Genomic DNA, 19,460 nt, shown 5'->3' with positions numbered 1-19,460 from the left:
GCCTCAGCAGGCAGTTTCCAAGGACAAGAGAGGGAAAGGTACTGTCAGCAGGGCTAGGCAGGGGCTGACACAGCTCAAGCCCTTGACCCTGGACCCCAGGAGATCCAGGACCCTGCCCAGAAGAGCCTCAGGACCTGACACACTGGCCAGGGACACACTTGATGTCATCATTTTTATTCACTTTCTCTTTTTGAAAATAAGAGTAAACATACAATATATAGTCTCTATTTATATATATTAGACATCGTTTCTGCAGGGCTCAAGAAAACCATCCTCAACCACTTGGAAGCAGTTCTTAATTCTGACATTTGGTGGAAGAGGAAAAAAGTGTCCGTGATTGCCAAAAGCAGAATCTTTCTTTATTATTAAACAGCAGTAACAGGAAAACCTAATGCTCTGTCAGACACAACTGAAGGAGGCCAGGAGGGGGGCAGCAGATGCTAAGGAGAAACCCCAGACAGGATGCACCACGCTCGCCCACATGCCCCACCTCTCAGCCGTGTCTCCGCTCCAGGAACCCTGGACACATCGAGGAATGTATCAGAGGCAGAGACCGTCCTCGCGGGCAAGAGGGGGAGCGGGCGGGCGTGTCTGCCAGGGGAGCAAGAGCCCGGGGGGGGCTCTGGGAGCTTCCACATGGTCTTCCCCGAGCGGCTCAGTGCTCGGGAGGGTGGGGTTGTAGGCCCTGGGAGCCCCAGGCCCTGACAGAGCAGCTCTCCTGGTACCCAGTGGACCCTCCACACACGCCAGGATGCCTGCCAGGGTCCATCCCAAGAGAGAGGCGGTGAGGAGGGCACCACCAAGAGAGACTAACACCAGCCCAAGGGAGACTGGGGCACGGGGCTTCCTGGGCTGGGAACCGAGGAGGGAACTGCGTGCTCGCCCTCAGGTGCCGGGAAAAGCAAGAGAAGAACCCTGGATCTCCCCGTCCAGCTCTTGTGCCGCTCTGGCTCCTTTGGTCCCCTCCTCACCTGACGCTAAACGTCAGCAGCAATGGAAAGAGGGGGGTCTCAAGCACGCGAGTATCCTGAGGACCCAGGCAGGCCCTACTGTCAGGACCAGGGAAGCCTGTGGGTGCCAGGAGCCTCGCCCGGTCCCTCCCGGGAGAAGGAGGTGCTGCCACCTCCCAGGGGGCTCCTTGACGCGGCTGGTGGAAGGCTGGAGCGGATGCTGGACGGGGCCTCAGTTCTTGAGGATGGTCTCATAGGCCTGGTACACGTGCTGGGACACCTCCGGTGCTCGGCACTTCAGGGACAGCTGCAGGGAGAGAGGGGTCAGGGGACAGGGAGCGCTCATTCCCGGAGCTCCTCTCCAGGGCTAGGAAGGAACAGGCGGGGAAGGCAGAGAAGGAGGGAACCAGATGGGAGAGGGTGGTGCGCACACGTGGCCTGGTGGCAGCAGTGGCTGGGGCTGTTGTGTGGTTTAGGTGAGGGGGCGGCCGCTGCAGCCAGCCGGGTGGGGACCAAATTTACTCGCAGCCCACATGCCTGCTGTCCGCCCACCACCATGGCCCTCTGCAGCGTGAATCACGAGCCCGAGGCTGCCAGGCAGTGCTGGCTGCACCCTGCAGAGCTGCCAGGCCCCCCACAGCCCATGGAGGGCGGAGGAGGTTTGGGGCCAGGAGGGAGGCCATGGGGACGCTGGGTGGTCTTTCTGGTTTCTTGCACAGGAAGCAGGCACATCAGACTTGGCTCGGCTCTAACTGTGGGAAGAGCCTGGAGAGCCCTGGCAGCGGAGACAAGCGCAGCCACCCCTCCTGCCAACATCACTGCTCTGAAGGGGGCCGTTGGGAAGGGGGAGGGGCACGTGGCGCTCTAGCAGTCAGGGCCCCAGTCTCCTCTGAAGGGCTCTGTGCACACTGACTGTGGGAAGTGAAGGCACCAGGCTGGGGAGCACAGGGCAGCCAATTCTCCTGCCTGCAGCCTGCATGCGTGTCTGCCCGGCTTTGGGGAGCAGCGGGGTGAGGCCAACTCAGGAGAGCCGGGCCAAGAGATGGGGTGTGCGAGGTACAGCTGGGAGGATGGAGGGGAAGAGGAAGAGAAAAGCAATCCGCTAACCTCCAAGTCCTGCACCACGGGCACCAGCAGGGAAGGTGGACATGCAGCAACCGAACACAGGGAGACGGAAATTACCACCACCGAAGCCACCGCCGAGGCCCCACCCGACCTCTGCACCCACACCACCAGCGGAGCCCAGGGAGCAGCCTCTGGAGGGTCATGCCTGCCCGAGACTTGGGTGCAGGGAGAAGCAAAGCCTGGGCTCTCTGGGGCCTGGAACAGCAGCTTGGCCTCTGGGAAGCCACGTCCTGACTGAGGTCTGACTCAAAGGTCAGGAAGGATGAGTTGCTCGGAATCCACATCCTCCCAGGAGGACACTCAGGTGAGGAAGAGCCGGAGGGCCAGGGCCGGGGCCCAGCGGAGCCACTTCCCAGTCAGACGGGCCTTGGGCCAACTGGGCCGCCTCACAGGGCCCAATTTTACAGAATCTTCTGGTCCAACTCACTGTTCTGAGACCCAACTTGGTGTTTTATCTGAGAAACTAGATGGGACTGAGTTGAAAGCTTTCTAAGGTCAGAATTCTGATGCTCCTCCAATGCCAGGCTCAAAGGGATCCCAGCTCAGCTGGGCTAGAGTGCCCCCCGATCAGGGCCGACCCCTGGCCCGGGAAGGAGGGGAACGGGAGAGGCTGCCCAGACAAGAAGGCAGAGGCCCCATGGCAGGCAGGCAGGAGCGGGGGCCCTCACCATGAAGCTGGGGTTGCCGGGCTGGATGCGCAGCTCCGCCAGCACCCAGATGCCATTGGTCAGCTTGAGGGACTGGTAAAGCATGTCCTGGCCCTCCACGTTCCTCTTGGCGATGGTGAAGATGTTGCTGCTCTGCAGCCTACTGCTTACGGCCTCTGGGGGTCAGAAGGCCCCCAGTCAGAGATGGGGAGGCCTGGGGCACAGGCGAGGGGCAGCATGGAGTGGGGGCGGGGCTCAGGAGTCCTACCCGCATTCAGGGGGCAGTCTCTGATCTGGAACTGGGCTTCGTTCTCATTGGGAATGTCCTTCCACGTGGCCAGGAACATCTGCCGGTCTGGAGGGGTAGAGGTGGGATCCTGATACACCTTTGCTCCCGCTCAGTAACCCTCAGCAGGAAGTGGGTCGGGGGGCAGTGCCACCTTGCAGCTGAGGACAGGACTGGCTCTGCCACAGCCCCTCCTGCTTCCCTGAGCAAACCCTGAGCTCTGTGAGGGTGGCCACTTGTGCTGTTCCCAAAAGACCCAGGGTTCCTGCCTCTGGGCCTCAGAGCTCTCCCCACTACCACCCAAATCCGACCTCCTGCTGCTCTGGAGCCGAGCACCCTGCTCATTAGTCACAGCGGTGTTACAGAGCTTCTGATGTGACAGAGATGACGTGGGCAAAGCGCTCCATGCCCTATGGGTGCTGGGATGAGTCTTCCCAGGGGTTCCAGCTGGGGCACAGGGGATGGGCATCAGGTGTGACACATGGCCGAGGCTCCCTGCCTCGGGGGGCCCATGCGACGACTGTCTAGAGGCTGCAGGCAAGACTGAGGGGCAGAGCTGGCCAGATAAGACCCTGGGGGCCCCGGTGAAGTTGTGACCCTCACTCCAGACTCTGCAGGGGAGCCGGTGACTCATGGAGTCTATCGTGGGGCAAAGCCAATCCATCTGTTCTAGGGATCCCAGAGGCACCCTCATGACTCACCCATCTTCCCATCCTCCACAAAGAGGATGTGCAGCGGGTACAAGGTGCTGAAGTAGAAGACGTCAATGTTGTTCTTTACGGCCACCTAGGAACAAGGGGGTCCCCGATTAGTCCCTGATGCTCGACACCCTGAAGGCCCCAGGAAGTGCCTGCTCCCTGTGAGCCCACCTGAGCAGGTTCCCTCTCATGACTTCCCCGGTAGCCATGCCCAACACCCCCTCCCACCGGCCTCCCCCACTCCCCATCCCTGCCCCCAGTCTGTGTCCAAGAGCAAGATTCCACAGACAGCCCTTTGCCAGCACCAGCCAGGCCCCAGACGGTTCCCCCAGGCTCCTCCCCGGGGCAGGTGGGTAAGGACTGGGGTGCCAAGCCCTGCCTGGAACATACCTGGAGGTTGTTCAGAGGCTCCATCTTCATGACTGAGCCCACCGTGTTGAGAGGCAGGGAGATCTCCACAGTCTGGTTGGGGCTGAGCGGCGCATGGACCTGGAGGGGGGCGGCGGGGGCCAGGCCAAAGCTGGGGAGAGACAAGCCCCCGTGGGGGTGGCGGGGGAACAGGTGCTGACACAGGACAGGTGGGCTCCTGGGGCTCCGGAGCCTGGGCAGCAGCTGGCGAGAAGCCTCTCCAGTGAGCCGACCTCATCCCAGGCCCAGACCCAGGCCTGAAGGACAAGCTCCTGACCCCCACTCCCCAACCCTCAATGGCCACAGGAACAGGAAGAGAAATCTGGGACAGCTGAAGGCCTGAAGCCCATCTCTGTTCCTCTTTCTCCTCTGGGTAAGGTGCTGGGCAGGCCCAGGTAAGAGTGCCCCTGCCCTGCCCTCAAGGAGCTCCATTTAAAACCAGGGGAAAAAACAACAAAACAAAACAAAACAAACCAGGGGGCCTTTAAGCTTCTTTTAATTTGAAAACTCTGTGACTGCCCAACTCTCAGTGACCGACCTCCATCTCCCAGGAGGGATGTGACCATCCCAAACGAGACACTGGGTTTTACTGTCTGGGCCAGAACTGGCTAGATCATAAGATGGCCACAGAGATTCAGAAAAGCCCTGCTTCTTGGTATAGCAGCATGTGAGCAAATCAGGAGGATGCCCAAGAGCGTAAGAGACACTGGAGTGTTTCTGTGGCCTCTAGGGTCTCCCTGGTCTGACAGAGGGTCGGAAACCACTGGCCCACAGGCTCACCCTGAGGAAACAGCCCCTTCAGTCAACTTCTTAGAGGCTCAGTTTGCTCATCACTAGAGCCGCTCAGGAAGAAGGATCATCAGGAGAGGCTGCTGGGGTCCCCCAGAGAGCCCTGGCCTAGCTGGCCTGGTCCATGAAGACCCTGATGGTGCCAGACAGGAGAACTTCCCTGGAAGGGGACCTGGTAGGGGTTAGGAGCCTGGAGCAGCCACCATTCACAGAGGCCCTGTCTGGTGGTTTAATCCTGCCACATGGGGGAGGCTGGGGGGCAGGCCCACTCCCCATCCTCCTTCTTAGAGACTCCTGAGACAGGAGCTGCTCAGATCTGGAGATTATGTCAGTAAAATGCCCCCGGGGCAGTGGGGGAAGGCAAAAATAAAGGGAGGTGCGCTGCCCCTCCACCTCATACTTTGGTGTCCACATAAAGAGGTTACTGTGGGGAAAAATCACTGCTTTAGAGAGTTTTGGCCTGAGATGTGGTTGTGAGGAATATCCTCCTTCACCAGAAAGAGGCTCCAGGCCCACAGCCCTCAGCGCCTGCCTGCAGTCACCAGCGTGGGCTCTCAGCAGGCTGGCCTCAGGGAGCTCACCTGTTGCGGTTGAACTGGATGGCAAAGTCGGTCATGACCTGCAAGGCCTTGTTGGTCAGCTGCAGGTCCATGGAGATGGAGCCCACCTGGCGGGTGAAGGTGCCTGAGATCTCCAATCCTTTGGCCTTCATAGCTGGGAGCCAGACCTGCAGGGAAGACGATGGGAAGGGGGCTGGTGTTCACCATGTCCCCAACTCCATAGCCCACGTGAGGGTCCTTCCCCCACCCCCCCTTCCCTCACACCTAAAGGGGCCTCTCAGATTGATCACACCTGCCTTTACCATCAGGGGACGACCATGTGAACCGTAGGATGGGAGGAAGGCTCCTGCACAGCCTGCCCAGGACCCCCGAGCCGTGTGGCCACGTGCTGGAGCAGCACAGGGCAGGGAGGAACTTGGTGTGCCCAAGGCTGAGCCGAGTCTCCGGAGGTCAGAGGATGACTCAGAAGCAGGGTTCAGGAAGGCGATGAGACAAGCGGGCCCTGCCAGCCTCCTGACGAGCCAAGGAGAGTCGAGAGCCAAGGGCACTCTGGGCCTCAGCCAGAGCCTGAGGCCTCCCTGGCTGTCACAGCCTGCCCTTCCTCGCAGAAGGCAGGGCTGGCCTTTAATTGTACAAACTGGCCTGACCAAGGACAGTACTAAGAGCACCCCTCGCCTGGCAGGTCTTCTGCTGCTTGCTTGGCTGCCCTTGTCATCCGAGTCTCAGCTCAAGCCCACCTCCTCCTGGAAGCCTGCCCCCAGGTTCCTTCTCCAGGCTCCCGCTGCAATGACGTTTTAGCAAATAAACTGTCTTCTAGGTCCCCAGACAGCTCTTCGAGGGGAGGGCTCTGCTTTTCTGTCTTTGCATCCTTGGCTCGGAGCCTCGTGTGAGATTGGTATGCAGGGAACGTTTGCTAAGCGAACAGCATGAATTAAAAGCTGTGCCCGTGAGGGACACCAGTAGGGGCCATCCTGTGGACGCGCAAATGCCTCTCAAGTTGCCATTCTCACCAGGACAGCTCACAGCCCCGCCCCAGGCCAGCTTCTCCAGGTGCCCTGTGTCAGTGAACACCCCACTGTCTCTCAAGTCGCCAACACCAGGAACCAGAGCATCTGGGCACCAGCCCTCAGCCCACCCATGACCCCCATGGTCATGCAGCTCAGGTCCTGTCAACACCACCTCCTCCCATCTGCCACCACGTTCTCTGCTCTCCCCTCTCCACAGGCACTGCTTGCGTCTGAGCCACCATCAGAGATCCCCAGGTAAGATGGCAGCCACCCGCATAGCTGCCCAATTCTTCTATCCCCAATTTCCACAGCAGCCAAAGCCATCTTTTAAAATGCAAATCAGATCACAGCACCCTTGAACCCCCTCAATCCTGCAATGCTTCCACTGCCCACGGCCTCCGAGGCCTGGTGCCCTGCTCTCCCTGGGCTCTGGTCCTCACACACACACTGTTCTCCCTCTGCTTGGAAAGCATGCCCCACCCTAACCCCGTCCTAATTGCTAACTCTGATCATGCTTTGCTTCCCCCAGACAAATCTGTGAGAGCAGAATCTCATGGCTTTAGCCATGAGCTGTGATTTGGCACACAGCACTCAGAGGGCTCCCACGGTGACTTCCCTGCTCCCTGCCCTTCCAAGGAACCTGGCTTCCTTTCCCAGGTTCTTGCAAAACTGGCTCTTTCTGGCACTGTCACCATCCTGACTGCCGAGGGTGGGGACCTCATCTCTCTTGGTCATTGTAGGTTCATGGAGTCTAGAACTGTCAGCATCCACTGGCCCAAGTGCTTGAGGAACTCCAAGTTCTTGTACAGAGAGTCTCATTTCCCTTGACCAGGAGGAGCGGGGAATGCACGCAGGACAAACTATTCGAAGTAGTCACAGCGCTGTCAGGAAAATGTAGCCCGCACAGCCACTGCTTCTGGAGGGAGAGCACACCCACATCCCAGAACCCGCCTGTGACTACGGTAGCGGGAGGGAGAAAGTCCTGCCCATGTTGCAAGGACTCCTCCTCCAGGCAGCCTGCTCTGATTACTCCTAACCTGGGATCCCCTCACCTCTCCTTCCAGTTGGTACTCTCATCTGGCCCTCCACTAAGACAAAGCAGTGATAATACCTGTTAAAATGAACCCACATGTAGAGGGCAAGCTCCCTGAGGGCCAGCTGATTCTGACAACCCCTGACATTAAGATAGGCACACTGAGGTCCTTAAACACTTTAAGATCACATAAGGGGGACCTCCCTGGTGGCGCAGTGGTTAAGAATCCGCCTGCCAATGCAGGGGACACGGGTTCGAGCCCTGGTCCGAGAAGATCCCACATGCTGCGGAGCAACTAAGCCCGTGAACCACAACTACTGAGCCTGGCTCTAGAGCCCGCAAGCCACAACTACTGAAGCCCGCGCACCTAGAGCCCGTGCTGTGCAACAAGAGAAGCCACTGCAAAAAGAAGCCCTCACACCACAACAAAGAGTAGCCCCCGCTCACCACATCTAGAGAAAGCCTGTGCACAGCAACGAAGACCCAATGCAGCCAAAAATAAATGAAATTAAATCTTTAAAGAAAAACAAAAAGATCGCATAAGGGTTGGGGGCAGAGGCTTTGGTGCCACAGCCCTACATTAGTTCCAGACTCTGTCACTTACCAGCTATGTGACCTTAGGAAAAAGCAATCAGATTTCTCAATTTCAAAAATGGGAATAACAGCATCATAAGGCTGCTGGGAGGACTTAGTGGGATGGTGGCCATGCCATGTTCATGCAGTACCCGGCACGGAAGTGTGTAGTTGCCAGCACTAGACTTGCCGTCTGCTGGGGGCCCCTCAGGCCCAGATCCTGCCAGGAATCCTGGCTGGGGGCTCTGGCCACCACCACTGTGGTGTAGTGGGCAGGGCAGGGCAGGTGCTGGCTCATAGCTCCCCAGTCATGAGGGAGATGTCCCTGTGCCCCTGAAGCCCTGCTGTGTCTTGCTTTGGGGAGGGGACCTTGGAATAGAGAGCGGCTCTGGCTGGGAACGAAGCGGCAGACGTGGTGTGTGACCTGAGTGTCGTGAGGGATCAGGCCACATCTGTCCCCTCTGGCAGCTTCCTTGAGGCTAAAAGCCTGGCCCACACTGTGCTCTCCTTAGTGCCAGGCCCACATGTTCTCACACCCCTAACTCAGCTCTCCTTCCCTCATCCTGCCCCTTGCCCACTGTTCCAGCTGGAATCCCCCTCCCCGCCAGCCCCATGTCCTGCCACGTCCTGCTACGCCTGCCTCCAGTCCAGCCTCCTTTCCACCCCTACAAGTGCCTTGCTGTCCGGCAGCCATCAGCCAACTCCTGCCAGTCTCCCCACCGGCTCCTTGCTTCTGCTCTAGCCTTTCCAGTCTGGCCTCCACATGGTGGCCAGAGGATCGCTATCAAGTGCAAATCTGCTTCATCCCTGCTTAAAACCTTCCAATGTCTCCTGCTGCACCAGGATCAAGAACAAAGGCTCAAAGCTGGTGCAGCCGACCTTGCCAGCTTCCTCCCTCCTCAGCTCTGGTCTAGGCAGGAGTCTGGGGGTAGGGGTACTGCCCTGGGTGGCCCAGTGGGCATTCTGAGGCACCGCCAGGCAGGCAATGGTGGGGTGGGGGGGACACACTGTGTTTAGTGGGCTGGGGTCAGGGATGCTGCCTGAGGACAACGGTCTTCACAATGAGCCACTGTCCTGCAGCCCTTGAGTATTTTCTGCATGGTTTCAACATGCCCTGAAATTTCCAGGAAACTAATGATGGTGAAAATCAAGGGAAGCCTGTTTCTTGTTTTGTTTGGAACTTAACTGGAAGTCAGTCACCATTTCAGAAACTAATGGCACCTCTGGCCACATCACTCATGGCACGTGAGCTACAAACACTCTCTATAGCTGTGGTGTCACTGTGACTCTGCACTGCTGCCAGCACCCAACAATGTGATCAGATCTGGGGCGGGCATGCCCAAGCCTCCACAACACTGAAATACATCATTTTACTCTCTTCTTTTTAAGTCTCTCTCTCTCTTTTTTTTTTTCTTTTGCTGTACACGGGCCTCTCACTGTTGTGGCCTCTCCCGTTGCGGAGCACAGGCTCTGGACGCGCAGGCTCAGCGGCCATGGCTCACGGCCCAGTCGCTCCGCGGTATGTGGGATCTTCCCGGACCGGGGCACGAACCTGTGTCCCCTGCATCGGCAGGCGGACTCTCAACCACTGTGCCACCAGGGAAACCCTTAAGTCTCTTTTATGCGATGACAACATCTTACCATTTTTGAAATTATATGTATAGGTAGGATATACAGTCCACAGATCTCATTTATTATGAAAGGAGGGGGCATTAAAAAACCCCTGTTATCAATTAGGAGCATTGGGTAGGACAGCACTGAGAACCACTGACCCAACTAGATGGGACTTTTGCCAGTTTTCTGGAAGGTGTGGGCTTTCCCTCAACTCTGGGCCTGGAGCCCGCTCCCCATTTTTGCCTTGCTAATTCTGACTTGATCTGAAGGCCTGAGCTCCAGCAACACCACCCTCTGTGAAGCCTTCCCCAGGCCTCCACGCCTGACTTAGCATCCCTTCCCTGTGCTCCCTGCTGCCCTCAGCATCGTGCTGGCCAACTGCTGCTCCAGGAGCCCATCCTGGCCGGCCAGGGCCGATCCCACACAGTGGGCCACTTAAGGAGCCACACGTCCTGCCACGAGAGAAGCCACGGCACTTACTGCTTTGGGAGCCACATATGATCCTGATAAGGTGCCCACGCCACTGGTCAGGTCAAAGAGGTCACTCAGGCCACTGCCCATGGGTGCTCCTAGGTTGGCTGGTACTGCTGCTGCTGGGGGTGACACGAAGTTGGAGGCCCCGATCTAGAAAGGAAGGGAAACAGGTCAAAGGCGGGCATCAAAGGCAGGGACATCAGGGCCCCAGGATGAGTGTGGCCACCTGGCCCTTTAGAAAACAGGGGGGCAGGCCAGGAGGGGGTATTGCAGGGCTGCAATCACATCAACTCTAAGTTGCAGAAACAAGACAGAGTGAGGTGGGTGGAGAGGAGAGGCCGAGCCCTCCCGTGCTCCGCAGGCCCTGAGGGAAAGGGCTGGGGACACTCACAAACTAACAGCCCATGGATAAAGGGGTACTTGAGACACAATGCTGTGAGGGGGCTGTGCTCAGCAGATGACAGCACGCACCCCAGGATGTCAGAGAGGGGTTGTGGGGACTGAGAGGGCCGGCGAGCCTCAGGATGACAAGGCAACTTCATTGTAGGGTAGTGAGGATGGGCTGAGGAATTAATGGACATGGGGGCCCAAGGGCAGCTGGATGCTGGGCAGTCAATGCGGAGGATGCCAGGACACTGGACAGAGGCCAGGGCTAGCAGGGAGGAACTGCTTTGACATCACCCGACCCTTGGGATGCTGGGGGCGCGATCTAGGAGCAGCAGGGTTGGTGGCACAAGGGTTGAACCATACCCCTTCAGGCTCATCCCCCATCTCCAAGCAGAAGCAGGCAGGGTGAAGAGAACAGGCAGCCACATGCAGAGAGAAAAGCCAGGAAAGAAGACACAGAGAGATAAGAAAGAGAGAGAAAGAGGGAGAAAATTAGTCATTGCTGCTCCACCCAAAAGGGGCCTGGTGTGAAGCTGTGCCGGGCCTATGAGGGGCCCACATTGTCTCTACGAAGGGCATGAGCCACTGGCCTCACTTGACCACCCTCGTCCTTCCTACCCTTTCCTATGCTGTGGCCTTGGGGACCTGAGACAGGCATAGCCAAGTGACAAGGGCCCCACTGCCCCCTCCACCCGGCTCTACCAGCTGCCTGAAGAAATCCCAGGGAAACACCCAGACCAGTCTTACCACCCCCTTTCACAGGGGAAGAGGGACTGTCCCTGACCTCTCATGGGCCTCTCTCAGGCCTGCTGGGCTGCTACCCCCAACCAGTGCAGCATGTGGGGTAAGTGGATGCAGGTATGGCTTACAGGGCCGAGGTGCCAGACTCAGGGGAAGGGGCTAAGACAGGCCCTACACTGCTCCAGGTCTCTTGGGGTTCAGCAGCCCGGCAAGGGGCTAAATCCTGTGTCTGCCACTTAGCAGCTGTGTTCTCTTTGGAAGGAAGGTCACCTGACCTCTTTAAGCCTCAGTCTCTCACCGATGTGTAAGGAGCTACATGATCACCTTCGCAGGCAAATGTGCCTGAAGCCCTTGGCTGGCGTCTGGCAGAGAGGGCATTCAACGATCGGTCCTCCAGAGATCACTATCAACCTCATCCAGAGGGGGCCCCAGGACATACCAGGCTGTCGAGGCCGCTGCCGAGAAGGTCCACAGCTCCCATCTGCACCGAGGAGGTGGCCAGGGGTGGGCCACTCACCGGAGGGCCAAGGTCCAGGTTGAGGAGGTCGCCCAGCAGGTCGCCCTGGGTGGGGATGACATCCAGCTGCTCGCCAGGGGGCGCTCCAGCAGGGGCCGTCTCCGGGCTCTCTGTGCTCTCACTCCTGTCAGGACAGGGAAAGAGGCTCAGCAGGGTGGGGGGTCAGGCTATCTCAGGGAGGCCAGAGCCCCCAGTCTCCAGGATCCACCCTCAGGAGAGGCACCTGGGTCTCCTCACTGTCCCAGAAGCCTGTCTATATCCCCCCTTCCTCCGCCTTCCGACGCCTGATCCATCATGTTGGCTCTCTGAGAGATCCAGCTTCACGGGCTGAGGGAAGGGAGGGCCATCTGTATTCCCCTCACTCAGCCCACTCTAAAGAGAAGAGCGGGTGCTGGTCCCCAGAGGACTGGACAACCAGGCCAACAACCCTGGGAGCCGCAGAGCAGGAAGGCGAGAGGAACGGGGCTCTGGAGTCAGGCAGAATCGAGTCTGAGCCCAGCTCTGCTGCCTGGGATGCTGCACCAGGCACTCAAGCTCTCTATGCCTCTTGTCCCCATCTCTTAAGAGAGGACATCTCTCAGAGCTGTTGTCACCGAGTCAATACCTGGTATGTAGTAAGCATTCACTAAAAAGTTGCTAGAATCGTAATTTTGCTCAGACTCAGGCCCGAGTGCTTGTGCTACTGAACCGAGGAAGCAGATGGGGAGGCTCAGGCCAGCGAGTGGCCCCTGGTACTCACGAGGCGGTGCGGGGCGGCAGGCTCTTGTGCACGACGCCCCGGCCCCCCTCCACAAAGGCACTGGGCGGCTTGTGGTAGACGGAGGCCAGGGTGCCGATGTAGCAGATGAGCTCGTCCAGCAGCGTCGGCTCGATGAGGTCTGTCTCCTCCGAGATGAGCGGCTTCTCCGCCAGCACCACCTCCTTGGCAGCCACGGGGTCCGTGGAGAGCAGGCGCCAGTAGATGTAGCCGCGGTCTCGCAGGTCCGGGTTGTCTGAGTCCTGGGAGGTGATGAGAAGCCAGTGAAACTCGGAGCAACCAGGTGAGGGGAAGGGGGAGCCCCATCCGTAGTCCCACGACATGGAGGGGATCACAGGGTGACTGATGATGGCAACCTGAGCACTGGCGGGAGCACACCTGTAAACCGCCTGAATAGATGTGGCCCAGCCCCCCGGTTTCCCCCCAGCCCGCTCCTGCCTCCGTTCCCTGCGTCCTCCACCGTCTGCCCTCCCGGTTCTCAGGGACTTCCCTCTCCTCTCTCATGTATGGTCTGGCTCAGTCACCACCTGCCCCTGCCCCACCTCTATTTGATTGTGACTGAGCTCCTTGAGCAGGGATCCTGGAATGCTCTGGGACCAAATCCCAGTGGTGCCAGTTTTAGGGGCAGGACCACCCAGGTCTGGCTCCTTGGACTGAAGCTCCCTCCGTGGAACAAGGGCTGTGCTGGGCACATCAGGCAGGCTGCGCACCCACCTGAGTGGCCAAGCTGAGGACCTGCTGCACCAGCTCCTGAGTCTCTGTCGGCTTCTTCAGAAAGAGTTTCACGATGGCTGTCAGCAGCTGCAGCTGGACCTGCAGGAAGACAGAGAGGAGGCGAGGAAGGAGTGTAAGCTTCTTGTGGGGACAGTAGGAAACCAGGTGAGGACCTCAGAGAGGTAAAACGATGTTCAAAGGCTGAGAACAGCTTTCCGGGGTTTGGGGTTGGCCACACAAACAGGCCAAGTCCAGCAGGGGAGAGGTAGTGCTGAGAAGCCTGGACCTTCGCCCGACCGCTCAGGAAGGAGCTGCCCACAGTGCTATCTGGCAACCCCAGGCAGGTGGGGGCTGCTGCCCAGTGCTAGGGTCCCAGAAACCCATCAGGGCTCCAGGCCTCACAGCCTTCAGGAGCCCGCAGCTTACGGAGGCAACACATGTGCCTGGTATGCTTATTAAAGACCATCTGCCAACAAGTGCAACAGGTGCCAGGGATGCCCAGCAGACTGGGGCAGCAGGGCCCACAGTCAGCCTGTTGTGAGGAACTGTGCTTCCACCAGAGGACGGGAACCATTCCTGCCCCGCCCCCACCAGCCCCACCTCTCACCTGCCACTGTCTTCACCTGAACGTACCTCCTGTGCCCCCTCCCCACTTCTGTAGCCTCCTGTCCCCCTCACTGGCACCACCCCACAGTACTGGAGATGCTTTCCAGCCACTGGGAAGCCCTATGGAGAGATCCCCTTGAGGTCAGGGATCGTGTCTGTCACTGCTGCATCCCTGGCTATTGTTCATTCTAGTGCCTGGTGTGTAACGGGCACTTAGGAAAAACCTGCTGACTAAAAACACACCTCTGAAAGAACAATTCTGTGCATAGACCTTCCTTAGCCCCATCGCATTTTGTCAGTCCTGGGACAAGAGGACAGCCTGAGGCTCCCCAGACTGTGCTAGGGACAGGCCTGCGGCAGAAGGGTGGCAACAGGGCTGGCTGCACCTCCTGGGCCTGTCCGGTAGGAGGGCACTTACAAAAACAAATGGCTTAGCTGCCCTGGTATGCAGGATTGAGGGGATGCAGTCTGTTTCTGGGACTAAGCATCCAGAGTCCCTGCAATTTGGTGACACATGGGCCAATGGCAGAGGAGCAGGCTAGCTGTGTCCAAGGCAGGAGGTGGCTCGGGGACTGGCTTCCAGACCTGGCTCGAGTCGCTGGCTGGGTAGCCTAGAGAAAGCCACTTACCCTCAGTCGTTGAGGGAGATGTGTGGCCTACCTCAGGGGGTCCTTGTGAGCTCTGAAGACCAATCTATGGCAGCTTACTTGGAGCCAGAGTTACATCACACCTCATTTGAACTCTGATTCTATGCCTTCCCAGCTGGTGACCCTGGACGAGCCATTTAACTTCTGAGTCTGTTTCCTCATCTATAAAATGGAGGCACCACCTCACAGAGTTGATGGGAAGAGTCAATGAGACAACAAACGGAAAGAACTGTGTCCTCTGCTCAATGCACAACAGCTGTCATCATCGTCAACGTCACCACAACTGCCACACAGGGACTCTTTACCAAGTTCTCTCCAATCCCGGGCAGCTGGCTGCCAGCACTCATTCATCACTGTCGGGTCTGCAGTGCTGCCTGGGAACAGGGCCGCCTCAGCTCCCTACCTCGTCTCCCCACACACACACTGAGGCTCCCGTTAGCCTGCAGGTCCGGGCAGTCCCCCTGCCAAGATGCCGCTGCCCCTGCCCTCAGACAGGCCAGACGCAGCGCTCCCTGTCCACGGCTGGAGAGGCTTAGGAGCCAGGACGAGGGGGCTCAAAGAGACAATCTAAAGTAAGTTCCTAGGACTTCCCTGGTGACGCAGTGGTTAAGAATCTGCCTGCCAATGCAGGGGACACAGGTTTGAGCCCTGGTCCGGGAAGATCCCACATGCCGCAGAGCAACTAAGCCCGTGCGCCACAACTACTGAGCCCGCGGTCTGCAACAAGAGAAGCCACCGTAATAAGAAGCCCCTGCTCGCCGCAACTTAGAGAAAGCCCGCGCAGCAATGAAGACCCAATGCAGCCAAAAATAAATAAGTTCCCAAACTGCAAAGCATTAAGTATTCTTATAAAAGCTCTGAACTGTGCTGTGAACCCAGGAGGCAAAGGAAACAGGCCATCTAATTAAAACACCACCACCACCCAACTACTGTTTGTTGAGCACTGGAGCGGGCAGTTTACACACAACATCCAATAAGCTTTGCAGGAACCCTGTGCCAGAGATGAGGAAATGGGCTTGGCGGTTGAACGCTCCAGACCCTACAATGGGGGAGGAGCCACAGGCAGAAACACCTCCACAGGGCATCCTCTGCAGTCATCCCAGCAGGACCTGACTACAGGAGCAGAAACCAGCCCAGACTGGGCTTTGCTCCTCTGACAAGGGAGGGAGGCTGGTGCGGTGGAAGTGGAGGCAGCCCTGGGGCAGGCTGCCAGCTGGACGTGGCAGGTGGCAGTGGGAGTCGGTGAGAATTACTATTATTATTTTGTGACAGACACCTGTTGTTTTTCCCACCCAGCATCCATTCGATCTTCTGGCTTTGAAACGCTGGCTTTCCCTCAGGGAACTGTCCTTCTCTCTGGCCCTCTCAATCCACGGAGACAGGGACTGGCTCAGGGTAATGCAAACAGGCCTGAACTGTTGCTGGAACCACTGAGGGGAAGGCAGTTACGGGGTTGCTAAGTGAGAAGGACGTAGCCTGGAAGCACTGACACCTCGCAAGCTTCACTGGTGGGGAGCCTGCCCAAGGGCAATGCCACCCAAGGAAGGCAGAGACAGCCCCACTGCCACCACCCACGCACCTTCACCCAGGGGTGCAGAAGAGAGAACGCTCCTTGGACTCAGCTACAGGAACCTAAAGGTCCCGTTTTCTGCCTGGACAAGTGTGCTTTTAAACCAATTCCGACCAACACTGACACCACCATTAATGAGTGCTTCTAATTTAGGGGCTGCGCACGTGTTAGGGACATTACACAAAGCATCCCATTTAACTTTCACAGCACAGGATGAGGGAAAGTCTTATGACTCTCATTTTGTAAATGAGGAAACTGAGGCTCAGACAGGTAAAGGGTTAGCATAAAGGCAGCAAGCCAGGAAGGGGCAGAAGAGGGGTTTGGACTCTGATATCTCCGATTCAAGGTCCAAAGTCTGATCCACTGGGTTCCACTGCGCCAGCTGGGCAGCTAAGATTTCTGTGCTCACAGACATTTTAAAGGCCCCACGTGCATGAGCACAGTTCACGTAAGAGGGAATACAAACGTACAGATGTTCAACCCCACTCAAAACAGAAATGCAAACAAAACTATACCAAGGTACCATTTGTTATCAATCAGATAGGCAAAAATAAAGTCTGAGCATGCACTAGGCTGGCAAAGGAGGTAAGGAGAGGACTCTCCCACCTCTGAGACAGGAGTGTAAACCAGAACAATCTCCACACCAAGGGAAATCTGCTACAGCAACCTGAACCTGCAATGCACGGGCCCTTCTACCTAGCATCGTGCTTCTAAGAATTCACCCTCCAGCTGCACATGCAGGTGTGCTTTCCACAGGTTATTCACAGCAGTACTGTTTAAAAGAGCAGAAGGTTGGACACCTAAATATCCGTCAGGGGAGGCTGGTTAAACAAACATGGTCCTTCTGCATGAAGGACTCCTCTGAAATTGTAAATTAATAATGGCACAAATTAATAATTAATAATGGCATGGCCTTCCAATGTATTTTTAAGGGAAAAATGAAAGGTACTGATCAGTTTCAATTTGTATAGTTTACTATCAGTATTTAAAAATAAGTGAGGGAAAAAAAAAAAAAAAAAATAAGTGAGGGGACTTTCCTGGTGGCGCAGTGGTTAAGAATCCGCCTGCCAATGCAGGGGACACGGGTTTGAGCCCTGGTCTGGGAAGATCCCACATGCCACGGAGCAACTAAGCCCGTGTGCCACAACTACTGAGCCTGCGCTCTAGAGCCCGCAAGCCACAACTACTGAGCCTGTGTAGCACAACTACTGAAGCCCGTGTGCCTAGAGCCTGTGCTCTGCAACAAGAGAAGCCACTGCAATGAGAAGCCTGCACGCTGCAACGAATAGTAGCCCCTGCTCGCCACAACTAGAGAAAGCCCGTGCACAGCAGTGAAGACCCAACACAGCCAAAAATAAATAAATAAATATTTTTAAAAAGTGAGAAAGAAATATATATATATATAGTTGATCCTCATTATTCACAGAGGACACATCTGCAAATTTGTCTGCTTGCTAAAATTTACTGGTGACCCTGAAATCAGTGCTTGTGGCGTTTTCACGGTCATTCACAGACATGCACAGCAGTGAAAAATTCGAGTTGCCTGAAGTACACATTCCCAGCTGAGGTCGAGTGAGGCGGTGCCCTGCCGTCTGTCTCAACTCTCATACTGTAAACAAGTGACTTCTTCACAGTCTACTTAGTGCCATGTCTTTCACATTTTGGTGCTTTTTGTTGGTGATTTTGCTGTTTAAAATGCCCCCATCCCACCCCCAGTGTAGTGCTAAAGCGCTATCTGGTGTTCCTAAGCGCAAGAAGGCTGTGATGTGCCTTTTAGAGAAAATACATGTGTTAGATGAGCTTTGTTCAGGCATGAGTTACAGTGCTGCTGGCTGTGAGTTCAATGCTAATGAATCAACAGTAATATATTAATAAATAAGGTGTCTCTAAACAGAGACACACATAAAACAAGGTTTACCTTGACCAGCTGATAAAAATGCTGTGACTGGGGTTTGTAGGAACCCAACTCTATATTTCTCCTGGAAGCAATGGTTTAGCACTTACTAAATCAGTGTTTGACTTTATGTAATATAAGTACCACAAACGATGAAAATTGACTATTCATGTCTCTGTAGAGGAACTGGCTGGTGTGTTCCTAAACTCTCTCTCTGGAAGTACCCGCCAGAAACCAATAAATAACATGGTGTTCTCCAGGAGAACTTGTGACCAGGAAAGTGGTAGGAAACAGAATTTTCACTATATATCCTTTTGTGTCTTTTCAATTTTGAACCAAGTCAATGTACTATACCTATCCAAACATAAATACAAAATTAAAACAAAACCAGAAACTTTTGCAGTCTTCAATAGCCACCACCACAGAGTGTCCTCACATGTCCCCCTTAGGTACCGCAGTGTGGGAGGCAAGGAGCCACACCTGTCACCCATACAGCACTCCTGTGTCTGTCTGCACCGTCAGTGCAGTTTTAGGAGGGGCAGGGCCCTGAGGCCTCCTGGCTGAGAGGAGGGTTTCAGGGCAGGAGGGACCGCAGGTGCTGAGCTGCTGGCCATGCCCAAGTCGGCCACCCAACATCTCACCTGGGTGCTCTCGTCATGGAAGCCCTCTAGGAAGCTCTCGAGCAGCTCATCCGCGTTGTCTATCCGCTCGGCGTACTCGCCCACTATCCAGATCATGGCGGCCCGGGCCTCAGGCTCGTCCAGGGAATCCAGGTTCTCGCACAGCGTGGCGATCACGCTCTCATACCTGGAGACCAGGGCACGGCCGGCACGTGAGCACTGAGGGAGCCCGGGCCACCCAGGGGAGGCCCGGGAGGGGCCAACAGAGACGGGCAGCTGTCCCACAAGAGCCCGAGAGGCTGGCAAGTAACAGGATTTGAGTTTTATCCTTTACATTTCAGTTCTTATTTGGGCCTGGGGAGCAGAGCAGGGTCGGCTCAGGAGAAATAAGCAAAAAATAAAGGGTTTCTTTTGAGAATGCTGTTTACGGCAGAAAAATAAGGAAGAGGGAGAGGCTCCTCCTTGCTTTTCCTCCCCACCAGCCCGTCCCTGGCAGAGCCACAACACCCTCATGGGGCGGGGGGGCAGCCACATACTTGTTGGGGTACTTGCGGAAGATGTCCTTGATGACCACGATGGCTTCCTGGACCACGTAGTTGACCTTGGTCTGGATGAGATCGAGCAGTGTGCTCACGCAGCGCTCGGCAGATTGCTGTGTGGGAAGAGGAGAGTGTGGGCAAGGCCTTACACCCACTTCCAGCAGAACCTCTGACCAACATGCCTTGGTCAAGGGCTCAGTCACACCTTGCCCACCTTCCTTTTCACAGCAGGAAAACAGGAGAACCCTCTCTGCAGGTAACAGGTGGGAGAATGAGTACAAAATGATGGTCCTGGGATGGCAGG

The 19,460-nt window shown here is 56.6% G+C and overlaps 1 protein-coding gene and 1 non-coding gene across 6 annotated transcripts in view; both read right to left on the bottom strand.

Annotated features, from left to right (window-relative positions):
• Window positions 1–279: 279 nt before the first annotated feature.
• Window positions 280–19,460, bottom strand: part of AP1B1 (adaptor related protein complex 1 subunit beta 1) — a 53,276-nt gene continuing 34,095 nt past the window's right edge. For 3 of the 5 annotated variants that reach the window (XM_027124367.1, XM_027124368.1, XM_027124369.1), the window contains 13 exons: window positions 19,154–19,269; window positions 18,639–18,804; window positions 13,281–13,379; window positions 12,549–12,808; window positions 11,732–11,933; window positions 10,171–10,314; window positions 5,485–5,630; window positions 4,097–4,226; window positions 3,710–3,794; window positions 2,991–3,077; window positions 2,744–2,898; window positions 2,058–2,066; window positions 280–1,257 (listed from right to left, as the gene is read on the bottom strand). In XM_027124367.1, the coding sequence (XP_026980168.1) occupies window positions 1,183–1,257; window positions 2,058–2,066; window positions 2,744–2,898; window positions 2,991–3,077; window positions 3,710–3,794; window positions 4,097–4,226; window positions 5,485–5,630; window positions 10,171–10,314; window positions 11,732–11,933; window positions 12,549–12,808; window positions 13,281–13,379; window positions 18,639–18,804; window positions 19,154–19,269 (1,674 nt within the window). In that variant the 3' untranslated portion in view covers window positions 280–1,182. The remainder of the gene's footprint in view (window positions 1,258–2,057; window positions 2,067–2,743; window positions 2,899–2,990; window positions 3,078–3,709; window positions 3,795–4,096; window positions 4,227–5,484; window positions 5,631–10,170; window positions 10,315–11,731; window positions 11,934–12,548; window positions 12,809–13,280; window positions 13,380–18,638; window positions 18,805–19,153; window positions 19,270–19,460) is intronic. The other 2 variants (XM_027124370.1, XM_027124372.1) reach the window with 2 other exon arrangements.
• On the bottom strand, window positions 4,898–4,994 carry LOC113630105 (small nucleolar RNA SNORD125). Its single transcript, XR_003436823.1, has one exon. It is a non-coding gene; the product is annotated as a small nucleolar RNA SNORD125 (small nucleolar RNA).

This window comes from Aethalodelphis obliquidens, unplaced genomic scaffold (genome assembly GCF_003676395.1).
Source record: "Aethalodelphis obliquidens isolate GAN/ISIS:26980383/991018 unplaced genomic scaffold, ASM367639v1 scaffold28, whole genome shotgun sequence".
NCBI lineage: Eukaryota > Metazoa > Chordata > Mammalia > Artiodactyla > Delphinidae > Aethalodelphis > Aethalodelphis obliquidens.
Note: the sequence above shows the minus strand (reverse complement) of the source record. Positions and strands in the feature narration are given on the sequence as shown.